The 12,268-nt window shown below is 39.9% G+C and overlaps 1 protein-coding gene across 3 annotated transcripts in view; it reads left to right on the top strand.

Moving 5' to 3' along the window:
* The window catches only part of gabra3 (gamma-aminobutyric acid type A receptor subunit alpha3), a 135,545-nt gene that overhangs the window by 19,054 nt on the left and 104,223 nt on the right, over positions 1 to 12,268 (top strand). For all 3 annotated transcript variants that reach the window (XM_056731536.1, XM_056731537.1, XM_056731534.1), the window contains exon 2: positions 3,854 to 3,960. In XM_056731536.1, coding sequence (XP_056587514.1) covers positions 3,875 to 3,960 — 86 coding nt within the window. In that variant the 5' untranslated portion in view covers positions 3,854 to 3,874. The remainder of the gene's footprint in view (positions 1 to 3,853; positions 3,961 to 12,268) is intronic.

Here is a 12,268-nt window from a genome sequence, read left to right on the forward strand (position 1 = left end):
CTGCTCTTAAATTATTTAATATCTACCATGCCAGTAATGCTCCTGGGGCCATATGTATTTAATGGGCTTCAATTAGCCAGGCACTCATCAAACTACCTCCAGTGTGTGTGTGTGGGTGTGTGTGTGTGTGTGTGTGTGTGTGTTTGTGTGTAAATGCACCCGAGCGTTTAAAAGACAGTGATCGACAGGCAAGCAACCCGCACTGAATTACTGACACAGCTTGCCATGTACTTAAAGCTGGACGGGGTCTTTGACCCTTTGCTGATGCTTTGACAGTTTTCAGCAGCTACACAAAACTCTTCTCCATGTACGGTCACTGTTTGACATATAAACTTGATTGTTTGCTCTGTCTTTGGTAATGTTGCTATAAAGCACTTCAGGCATTGTCTGTTATTTTGACTGATTAAAAAAGATTAATCTCATTCAGTTATCTTTACGTAGTATGTAGTTCGTATATACCCTTTGAAATTCATACTGAAATTAATTATTCCGCTTTAGGTGTTATAACCTGCTGTGTTTGATTTTTTGGATCCCATTTGGGGTTTGGTTGTTTTATCCGACGCTTGGCTGGGATACAGAGGCTTGTGAAACATTGCAGCCTATAAGTAGATTGCTAGCTAATTAGAAAATGAAAACTTTGTGACTTACTGTTGCTGCCAAAGGTAATGTTGAATCGAATTCTGATTGGTCAAGCAAGGCATTGTGGTGTCTGAGCATTTGGCTGCATGGCTTTTACCCAACACAACATTATTTTCAACAGCAGAAAAAGAATATTCACGTTGAAAGTATACGTCTATATCATGAATATACACCATTTTTTTTATTATTGATTTAATTTGGCCAGTTTGGGGAGTCAATGTTAATGTTGTTTTAAGTAGTTTTAAAACATTTTCAAGTTTAATATATAATCAACAGGCAAAACAGATTGTGGGTTTGGCATGGTTCTGCAGTGCTGTACACCATACCCTCTACTGACATCCACAAAGTGTTCTGCAGTTACCCTAAATGCACGCAGGCTCTTGAAACATAAGGAAAAAGCCAGATCAATAGGGTAGATGAAGGACTTATTTGCGGCCCTCATACTTTCACTGTTCACCTCTTGCTGTATAGGTCTGGCAGCATAAAATCAAGAAAACACTATTGCAAGCCCAGAAGCACCATAGAACCTCATGTATTTTCTCCTTTTAATTTTAGATAAGCAACAGAAGCGGCCCACTGTGGGATGCCTGTGTGGGCAATATCTCATTTCTTCGCTGTTGATCATGGATCAGTCAAAGGTGCCTTCAGCTCGGCTCTTTCTTTTTATGTTGAATCAATTTAATGGTGCGTATGTGAATTTTATAAAAACTTTTAATCTTTTTGAATTTGTGTTTGCAATAACAGCTGCACAAATAATAGCAAAAAAATACAGCCTCTTAATGCATTTGTTTACTGCATATTATGTTTGTTGAAGAAATTACTTGGTGTTTGCCGTGTTCAAGTGCTGCTTCGCAAAGGAATTATATTACTGTTTTGGGCTCTTTGCAATTAGATTGGAGTCCACTTGTAATTCATCAATGCACTTAGCGAAATTCCAATGTTGGCGGCATATCAATGCTCCCCCAGTGTATTACAAGGGGAAAACCTCTTTCAGGCCTCCTATCAGCAACATGTTTGCCCCCAGCAGCTCTAGATACAAATATAAACCCACAAAAAGTTCTGCAAAAGTTAACAGAATAAAATGTGACTGCAGGCTTCCGTTTGGCAAGCTATCAGAGCAAACATCTCCAGACAGTTTTATCAAATTCTCTGCAGTGCTGCTCCGCACAGTAGGTTCCAGCGAACACTTGTCACAAACAGGTTGCATTCTCAAACACTGGCACGTCGGGGAATGCATCCGATACTGCGCTCATGTTTCCGCACTCGTTGAAACGTGTTTGTTGCGTAAACATTGTCACATAAAGAACAAGCAGCTGCGGAAGGGACCGTTAGTGGATTGGAGATATTTCAGAAGCTGTGTATCGATATTTCATGATGTATGCGTGACGTAAATTCATTGCCAATATTCTCGGCTGCTGTTGTGTGAGCGAGCGAGTGGAGTGCTTTGAACTCGCGAAGAGACACAGACAGACAAGAGAGTGTATTAAGCGATGAATGTACTCTCTTTCTCTCAAGTAGCATTGGGAAGTTTGTTTAATTGTAGTGAATTGGTTTGTCAGCTGTCTCAGCTGACAGGAAATCGTGACTTGCGGACTTCCAAACACTACTGGAGAGAAGAGGCGAGCAGAAGAGCGTTCTTATTTTTCTCTGCTGTGTGTTTCATTGCTGCTTGCTCATTTCTTTATCAAAGTATTATGATGCCTTGTATTTAGTGGAGTTGAAATTGTGTACAAATTAGTGATGCGCGGATGGTGGTTTAAACCGGGGGCGCTGCGGATGAAACACGGGTCGGGTAATAGAAAAATACATTGTGATTAATTGCGGGTGGGTCGCAGGTGGATGAGATCATATACAAATATAAACTAAATTTATTTAAAAATGCAAATGTGTTTTAAATGCATTTTTCATCAGGCAGATGCTAATTTGCACTCATTTAAAGAAATACGCGCATGAAAGCGGTAGAGGGGGGTCCATTTCTTTAAGCAGAAATGGAGGCGAAACAGATCGGAGAGAAATTTAAGACGGGAGAATTAAAAACAAAACAAGGAAGCAAAGAAAGAAAGAAAGAAAAGTACAGTGTCGGAGCGTTTTAGCAAAGTGGTTAAGGATGAATAAAGTGCTGGGTATGTATTATACAACGACTTTGAGGCACTGTATATACTGTATATGAAAGCCACAAGACAATTAACTCGAATATGATACATCATGTGTGTGTTAAATCGAAAGATTAGATTTAAGCATTTGCAGACACAGACTGTGCTAGATAATGTTATCCACTCATTCTTGTATGTTTGTGTGTTGTGTTTTCCAGTGACAGAAACGGCGATATTCAAAGTCTGAAGGGAGTAAAGCCTGTGTTTATTTTATGAAGAAAATTTAGGTTAATCTGGCCGAAGATAAACTTTTGTTTTATAAATAAATATTAATTAAAAAGCATTTTAAGATCAGCGTATTATTTTACTATCAGAGATTGCAGATTAGTTCTGACGTCACTTAATCTGATAACATCATGCTTAAAACAAAGAATTAGTGTAATTAAAGTTACGATCGGGTGCGGATATCTATATCAGAGTCAATTATATGTCGGGCGGGTGGCAGGTGGATCATTTATTCGAAGCAGTGGATGCGGGTGACAATTTAGCTCATCCGCACATCTCTATAACAAATGAAACGCCTCAGTCTCAAACCTTTAGTCCCACTGTAGTTTTCAGGAGTTTCAAAGTTATTTTCCAAATATTTTAAATTGACAGAAAATTTCTGTGTTGCCAAACTGTGATTGGTTGCTTGACATATAGGTGAGGTGCGGCAGTCCTTGGATAATAAAAGGTGCTATGGAGTCCAGACCTTCTGCTCTCCGCCTGAAGGTCTCTTTACGCATGATGTGTTCCACTATGCTGTACCAAAATTACAGCTTTACTAAATACATAAGTACTTGAAAATGGTTGATCACCTGTGGATCATCAAGGGTGGGCATCAGAGTTACAGGGCATCTTTTTACATTTAACCCTTCAGAAATGCATCGGTAAGTGCATGAGCGTGCATGCCAAAGTTCTCCAAGTGGGAGGACAAGCTCATTGCAAGCATGTGTTCGGGGAATGCTAATGTCTCACTCGTGTTGTCAACAAAACAGTTGCCAATTATTCACGAAATGGTGTCTGCCTCTTTGGCCTCTAATTTGCTTGTTCTCACACTCCTTCCTCTTTTCTCTCCGCAGGCTTTCTGGGCTCAGAGTGATATGGCTGGCGCTCTCCGCAAGCTCTCCGCATACATCCCTTGTGTGTGGATCGTCCTCATGCTTTTCGACCCCAGCTTGCAAACTGGGTAGGATGAATCATCAACCCTCCCCGTCTTGCTATGCTCTCTGTCTTCCTTTTTCGCCCCGTTGCAGGCTCCAGGGATGCATTGCAGTTAATACGCTCATTAATAAGGTTCTATTACTGTATCAGGGGCTTTACGATCTGCAAAATGCCATTGGAACTTACCATAGTTGGGTGTAAATCGTTGACACCAACTGCCACGAATTGGATTTCGGCTCGCTTACAAGTGTGACTCAATAAACCTGGAAAGAAACTGATGCCGGAGCAACCCGAGGGATGTCGAGACGGGTTTAGCCTAGATTGCACGCCAGTGATGCCAGACGGCTTTTACTGCTCATTAGCTCACTCATACATGTCATAATTGTGAAGGTACATCCAGACGGGGATTTAGGGAAAATGGCGATTCTGAGCTCACGATCAATGTCAAACGTCTGGACTAGCGGTGTACTGAACATTATCGCACTGTATTGATTTAGGCCAAGCCAACATTAAATCACACTACAGTGATTTAAAGACAAAAAGATTTAAAGATTCGGTTGAAAGAAGCAGCTTTTATCAGCTTAGAATTATCTCTAACCTAAAACATTTTTTGAGTTTTAGAGTTCTCGAGATTGTTATCCACGCTTTTATTACCACGCGACTGGACTACTGTAACTCACTGTATGTAGGGATTTGTCAAAGGCAACTCTCTCGACTGCAGCGCTAACAAAACGCCGCAGCTAGGCTTCTGAACGGCACAAAAAGGGAACACATTACCCCGGTGTTATCATCTCTCCAATGGCTTCCAGTCAAGTATAGGATTGATTTTAGGATTTTATTATGGGTTTTTAAAGCGTAACATAACCTCTCCCCAATCTATATTAGTGATCTCTTAGGGTCTTTCTCACCAGCTAGGTCACTTACATCACGAAATCAGTCATTGCTGACTGTCCTTCAGTCAAAAAAGAAGTGAAAAGGTGACAGTATCTGGGCCACAGTTAAGGAACAGTCTTCCCATGTATATTCTGCAAGCCCCGACTACAGTGCTTTTTAAGTCCCAGCTGAAGATACATTTCTTCATTCTGGCCTTTGAAGTAGGGAAAGTTTGATGGGAATCTTTTACAAATGTCGTCGTACGTGTATGTTGTTTATATGTGTATTTTATTGGATTTCAAATTTGTGAAGCACTTCGGGCAACAATGTATCATTTAAATGTGCTATAAAAAAGAAATGAAGTTGAAGTACTGTTGCAATATACTGTAACATTCACTGTTTCCTGACTAAGTGTGTGGTTGGTGTACGTTTGTAACAATGGCCTAAATCCAGATCTTCAATCATACCAGATCATCTCCTGGTAGGTGTTTAAAAGGGAATCATTATACTCCAGATTTCCAGCTATTTTTCTCGGCTTATGAAGATATATCTGCGTGTTGGTAGAGCGAGTGCATGTTGTGCCAGGCATGCTCAGCGGGCATCTATTCATCTGGATCCTCACCAGTGTTGTCAGAGTAATTAGTCAAAGAAGAACATTGATTGGAATCTACCAATTCCATCTGCCAGTAACGCAAGCAAATGAGAAACACATGTACGTGAGGGAAAGAGAAAGATGCATTCAGGGAGAAAGCAGAAAGGTCCCAACCGTTCGTTTCATGTCCCGCACACATAATATTCAGCAGGGGTCACTGAAAGTGGTCGCCTTGCTTTGTGATAGGCAATTCATTTTCCACAGTGTCAGCAGAGAAGCGCTGTTATGAATTTAATTCAGAATGACAGAGCATCTCTCTCCTCATCCACCTCTCAAGTACATCACACCACCTCAAAAACAACACCACCTTTTGCCAGGCCACGATTTCAGATGTTAAAAAATCTTGTTATGGGACACAGTGAGAAGTGATGCTGTTGAGTGTCACTGAAATTTGCATATGCACATGCACAAATAGATTTAAGTACTGGAACTGAGGGAACGTTTCAGAAAATAATCGCTTGGGTTATGCTCTGTTCCTCACACAAAGGAATGGGATGGCTTTAGAAGAGCACACGACTCATAAGAACTACAACTACCATACTTTGTGTACGGTGCTCTCTGACAAGCCTGGCCACGGTAAAATTTTATTTTAATGAGCTCATGAGAGTGCATTTTGTGGGTGAAATGTTTCTTTCAAACCTTTCATCAAACACAAAGTTTGTTTTTGTTATCTCGGGCTTCAAGATCTTTCATCAAGGACTTTGTGTCTGCTTGTAGGTCTGTCCCAGAAACAAGGGCTCATTATTTAGTTGTAAATAATTGATATAGATAAAAAATACAATAGCAACCAGAACAAACAAGGCTGTTAAATAGACAAACCGGGCCCTTGTTACAGTTTGCTTCATGGTGCTATTTACATTCCTCTGCTGAATACGTTTGCGACTAAAGTAAGGGTCTTCAATGGCGCCGTTTATTCCGCTGACCCATTTCCCGTACAGTCAGAGACGTTTCTTTGGATTTTATAAGCTTTTATTGTGATCCGTAGGCCCTTTGTTGTTTAGCCTCATCCCAAGTAAATTTAATTTTCACCCTTCCCAGGGCTATACAAATAAAAACATTTTTTTCTTTAATGCAGAACAGCATTGGAAAAATGCATTTTTGAGAATTGGATCGTACTGTTTCAAGCATTAAGAACTGTAAGTGTCAGTCCTCCACTTACATCCACCAATTCAATTCAATCCAACATCGGCATATCACAGACACTGATGGAAGACGTCATAATTACAAAAGGGCTCTTTATCTTTTGTGCGGTGTCCTTGTTATTCCCTGCTTCAAAGATATTTGCCTGGGATGCTCCGGCAAGCTAAAAATATGTTGTTAAACAAGACTAAATGACTACTGACAATTCTACAGTGACTGTCAGGTGTTGATATAAATCTATTCTGGACGGAAGATCAAACAGTCGCAAACCCCTTGCGCATACTAACAAGGGGGCGACCTCAATCACAGGAAAGGCAAGCGCAAGACTTTTTGACATTGACTTCGGTGTTCTCCTCTGCACTTTTTTCTCCTTGCACTGCAGAGGGATGAAATCTTCACAGACAACATGTATCCGAAAATATTTGCGTGGCTTCTCGAAAATGTAGTTGGATTGGAGGAGCCATAACCAAGTTTAGGAATAATCCTGTTAGACTTCAGAGCAGCAGAGTGCTTGTGCCTCAAGAGTATCTCTCCAAATCAGCACTGTCGCTCTGTGAGTCCTGCGGGCTCGGTGATGCCCAACGATACCATGACACGAGTCCAAATCCGCTATGTTCCATAGAGGGCCAAAGGGTTTGCTAACGGTTGTCACAAACAAATATCCTATATTAGCTCATGTTACCCTCATTGCGCACGTGTGCTCCAGGGTTTGTTTCAACCATTCTCCTCAACAATCCAACGTTTACATATGAATGAGCCGCATTTGTTTTTCCTTCCCAACAAATTGTCGCATAGACCCAATCCCTTACGCTCACACACAAACAGACCATTCGCGGTGTAATCTCGGGCTAACGATTGCGTATGGGTTAAGCCTCTTTTGTTGTCTGTTTTGTTTGGAATCAGTTTCAACGCACCCTTCCGAAGTGACACAAAATCAATGGAAGAGTGAGGGAGAGTGCCGTATGGATCGCTTCTGAACTTCTCCTCTCCCTCTCTCCAGCTCTTCACACATGCATTATTCACAGGCTTCTGGAGGATTGCGTTGCTTTGTGAGATGTGACCCAGCCAACACATAACATACTGTCAATGGCTGGAGCGATGTTGTCAAGGTTAACTAGTTACAGGATGTGGGGGAAAGGGTAGGTGAGGGACAGCAGGTCTCTTAGCAATCAAATGTTGGACCGATCCTCTGCCTTCGTCCTTCGCCAACTGGTCCATTTATCAGAATACAGTTGAATCACCACAGAGAGCATTACATACACCAGTTAAAAAGCAATGTTCTTGGTATCGGTTGTTTGTGCTGAGCAAAACCTTTTTCATACACTGAAATTTGTTTTGTTTACTATGTCTAGTTAGGACACAGTGTTAGCTATGATTGCAAGCCTTTGCATCCAATCGAAATTACAGAACTGGAACTAACAATTTTAAAAATGTATATAATATATACATTATAAATATGTATTGCATACATTATACCATTGCTCTCCTACTGAAACCCTCTAAATTGTCCAAATTCACTGTTACTACGAATGAATATTTAATTGATTACATACTGTGTTGCCAAGCACTTTTAAATACTTTTTATTGGTAAGATATTTGCGAAACCTAGTGACTTTCAAAAAGGGTGACTTCATGGCAAAAAATAAAAATCATGAAATAAGGAGATACAAGGTTTCAGAAGCACAGATATTTTAAATACACATTATATTAAATGTGATGTAAAATCTTTTATTTTAATTTTACTATTGTTACTCAAGATTTAATCTCAATTTTATCAGAATCCCCAAAACAAGACAAAAGTTGTATTGCATGGCTTCTGTGAGCTTCTGTATTTTGGCATATGAATTTGCTGTACTGTTCATTGAAACAGTATTTTATGAATTGCTTAGTGCTGCATATTTTCTCACAAAATTTGTCACAGCTCCAGTACTATTATAAAAATCAATGGACATTTGGATGAACTCCAGTAAGATGAAAAACAAACCATTCATTTTGCTTTGATTCGAGCTAACTTTTGCTACATATTTTAAATCTGCCTTTTATATGTCCGCCCACACCGGAGCAACGTTAGCTACTGACACTTCCAGTTGAAAAAAAAACATTATGTTGCTACTTCTCCATTGTCAGTAAGTAGCAGGGATTCAGCAAAGAGATAATAACCAACGACATGCTTATGTTATACAATGCACTCCCAATGCTGCAATTCGCATGTTAATTAGCCAATATTTTCCTCCACGACTCATTGTATCATTACTACACTTGTTGATAAACTGAGTAATAGCGTTGTCAACATCACAAACGATAAGTGGCTGATGGTCTCAGCTGGCTATGCTAGAATCTTATTACGCTCCCTGTTGGCCCAGCAGTGGGTATATCTGAAGGGCTGCAGGCCAATAGGAGGAAATCAATGTCACCATCCCGCTGCATGGGACAAACATCACCTCATTTTAGCCACAGCAAGGATCTTCATATTGGTAGGATGGCATGCATCACAATTGTCATGCAAGAGAAGAAGGGGAAAGCAGGTCTGATTCTGTCAAGATTTGAGGTGCAGATGACATTGAAGAGCCACTCTTTGTTTTTTAAGTACATTATTAAAATATGTTTAATTCATAGTCCGTTTCCTCCAGGGTGCTCTGTAGGACTTTTTAAATGTGCATTGAAGCTCTGGAGCGCCTGTCAAGATGGGAACGTCAGATGTGGATGTTTTAATCCTCCCCGCTGATTTGCTTCTTAATTGCGCTGAGGGAAAATCACAGGTTTAATACAGCTCCACTGTTCTGAGCACTTTTCCATTTTGCAAGCGTCTGTCTTCCTTGTCATATTTGACAGTAATGTTTCAAGTTTTTGGGGGGAATCAGAGTACTTGCTGTATGGTAAGCTATGCAGTATGGATAAACAGAGTAGATGTTAGTCTAAGGCTTTTGGTGGTAAATTATTACACATGACAATAATATAATACAATATTGTGATATTAATTACCGTGATTATGACGTAAAAGTGTTAATAATACACATGAAAATATTGTAAATAATTTTGCATCAGTATCTACACAATTAAATTGGTATTACTAGCATTATAAATAAATTCATGTTTGAATTATAAAACAAAAGACTGAAAATCTGGAAATGTGACAGCTCTAGCTTTGATCAAGTGCAGGAGATGGAGAGCTTTGGGTTCTAAATGTTACATTATGTCTGCATAGCACAGACTATTTCAAAACGGCAAGTTAAATCCTATTTCCGTGATATGACCCATTTAAGTCACTGTAATGTGGCATTAAATATTAAAATTAAGTTTAAAAACAACAAATGGAGTCAAGCATGATTTTAAATTGTGACTAATTTGTCACCTGCCTCGGAAGCAAAGAATATAAAAAAAGTCAAGAATACAGTATTATAATTTAAAATACAATATTATTCGGTCACGCAGCCAGATTAACAGTAGTCACATTATTTAGCCTTTAAATTATATTTTCGTAGAGACACTATTGTACCTTTATAATAAAATGTCACCCTTTCACCCTTAAACTTTCAGATTTTTTCCTTTTTTTCCGCACTTCTCTGAAGACTCTCCTCCTACAGTTCAGATTCGAGAAACCTCATTGATTCTTTTTGCTTGGCTGCTACAGGGAATACGGTGGATCTCCGCAGTTTTGAATTTAAGGTCCCAACAACATTCGGAGGTCCCTTTACTCGCAATTTCTACCTTCTATAGCTTGGCCTAACTAGAAAAAAGTCTTACTGTAAATAATTTCAAGGTCCTCTTGGAAGTTTGTTGTGGCCCACTGGTGGGTCACGGCCCCCTGGTTGAGAAACACTGGTCTATCAGAAAGCTTTGGTACAGGCAGCCCTGATGATCAGCAGAATAAAAGTCACCTCGTCTTCACTTAGCAGCATAGGTGAGCAGTGAAATGTTCGGTCTCCCTAATTGCTTTTTTTTAACAGGGTACAGAATGGGATGTATGCTTAGAAAGTGCCATCTCCAGTGAGCTTTCGAAGTGAAATTGGAACCCCTTGTGTGTCTGAGGAATTTCTAGCAGCCTCAATCTACAGTTAAATCACTTGACATTTATGTTCTGAACTTGTTTTTGCAATCAAAAAAAATACTCAAAAGTAGGTGTGCTTAAATAAGAGGTAAAAGAATAAATATTACAATGTCTTTAAAATTACATTCCATGCAGTGTGTAAAGCCGAAAGTACACGAATAAACACATTCATTGGCCTCGAAAAAAAAAGGTCTCGACTCGCAATAACGCGAACAAGTCGTCTGTCGTTCTAATTTCAGTTCTGGTTCAGATTTGCGTCACTCCGTGTAAACCCTGCCTAAGTTCCATTTGCGGCACTGCAAGTGGTAGACCAATTTACATTTACATTTAGGCATTTGCCAGACGCTTTTATCCAAAGCAACTTACATTGCTTTATCCTATACATTTTACATAGGTATTTGCAATCCCCTGGGTTCGAAGCCACAACCTTGCGTTGTTAACACAATGCTCTTACCTCTGAGCTACAGGAAAGACCCATCAAAGCAGACTAGACCATCTGACCAATCAGATCAGAGTAGGCTGACAGGAATGAGGGGATTAGACAGATGAAGCGTTTAACGAATCATTTGAGAGTCAATCAAGAAGTAAGCTAATAATAACTGCCTAACATTAGAGAATGAAAGTGTTTTATCACCGTACGCATGTACGTAAACTTGTTGTTGGACTCTCCATAAATCAAAGTAGGACTTTAAAATTCACAAAAAAAAATTCTCTTTAAGTTAGTGTGACATCTTTACAGATGAAAATTTTGGAAGGGACTTCTTTTATAAGCATTTATATTTAGTCATTAAGCAGATGCTTTTATCCAAAGCGACGTAAAAATGAGTTAAATAATGGAAGCATTTGGAACAACTTAAGGGCAACAAAGAGCATAAGCACAGTAAAACTGGTCTCATATAGCCTGCCACAGGTTTTTTTTCTTTAAGGATATAAAGCGTAGTAAAGAGATAGAAGTCAGAACTAATCGGTCAGTTGCTGACAGAAGAGATGTGTTTTCACCCGATTCCTAAAGATGGCTACAGAATCTGTTGATCATCTAGATGTGGGCAGATCATACCACAAATGTGGAATGGATCCACAGAAGGTACGTGAGAGTGATTTTTTTCTAGTCTGTATTAGCGAGTGAAGATACGGGGTTGCCGAACCAGCCGTCTGGTATGCTATGAGCAAAGCTTTAAATTTGATGCGAGCGACTACTTGGAGCCAATGTAACTTAATGAAGAGAGGAGTGATGTGTACTCTTCGGTTCATTGAAGACCACTCTTGTCGCTGCATTTTGGATCATCTGTAAAGGTTTCGATGAGCAAGCGGGAAGTCAAGCCAGTATCGCATTGCAATCGTTTAGTCTGGACAGAACAAGAGCCTGGACTAGGACTTGCGTAGCATGCTCGGAAAGGAAAGGTCAAACTATCTTAATGTTGTAGAGGATGAATCTACAGGACCGTGTGGTGATGGCAACTTGATCCGTGAAGTTTAATTGATCATCGATTAACACTCTCAGGTTTCTGGCTGTTCTGGGAGGTGTGATGGTTGATGAGCCTAGTTGAATGGAGAGGTTATGATGAATAGTTGGGTTGGGCGGGATTACAAGCAGTTCTGTTTTTGGAGGGTTCAGCTGCA

This window comes from Triplophysa dalaica, chromosome 19 (genome assembly GCF_015846415.1).
Source record: "Triplophysa dalaica isolate WHDGS20190420 chromosome 19, ASM1584641v1, whole genome shotgun sequence".
In the NCBI taxonomy this organism is placed as follows: Eukaryota; Metazoa; Chordata; class Actinopteri; order Cypriniformes; family Nemacheilidae; genus Triplophysa; species Triplophysa dalaica.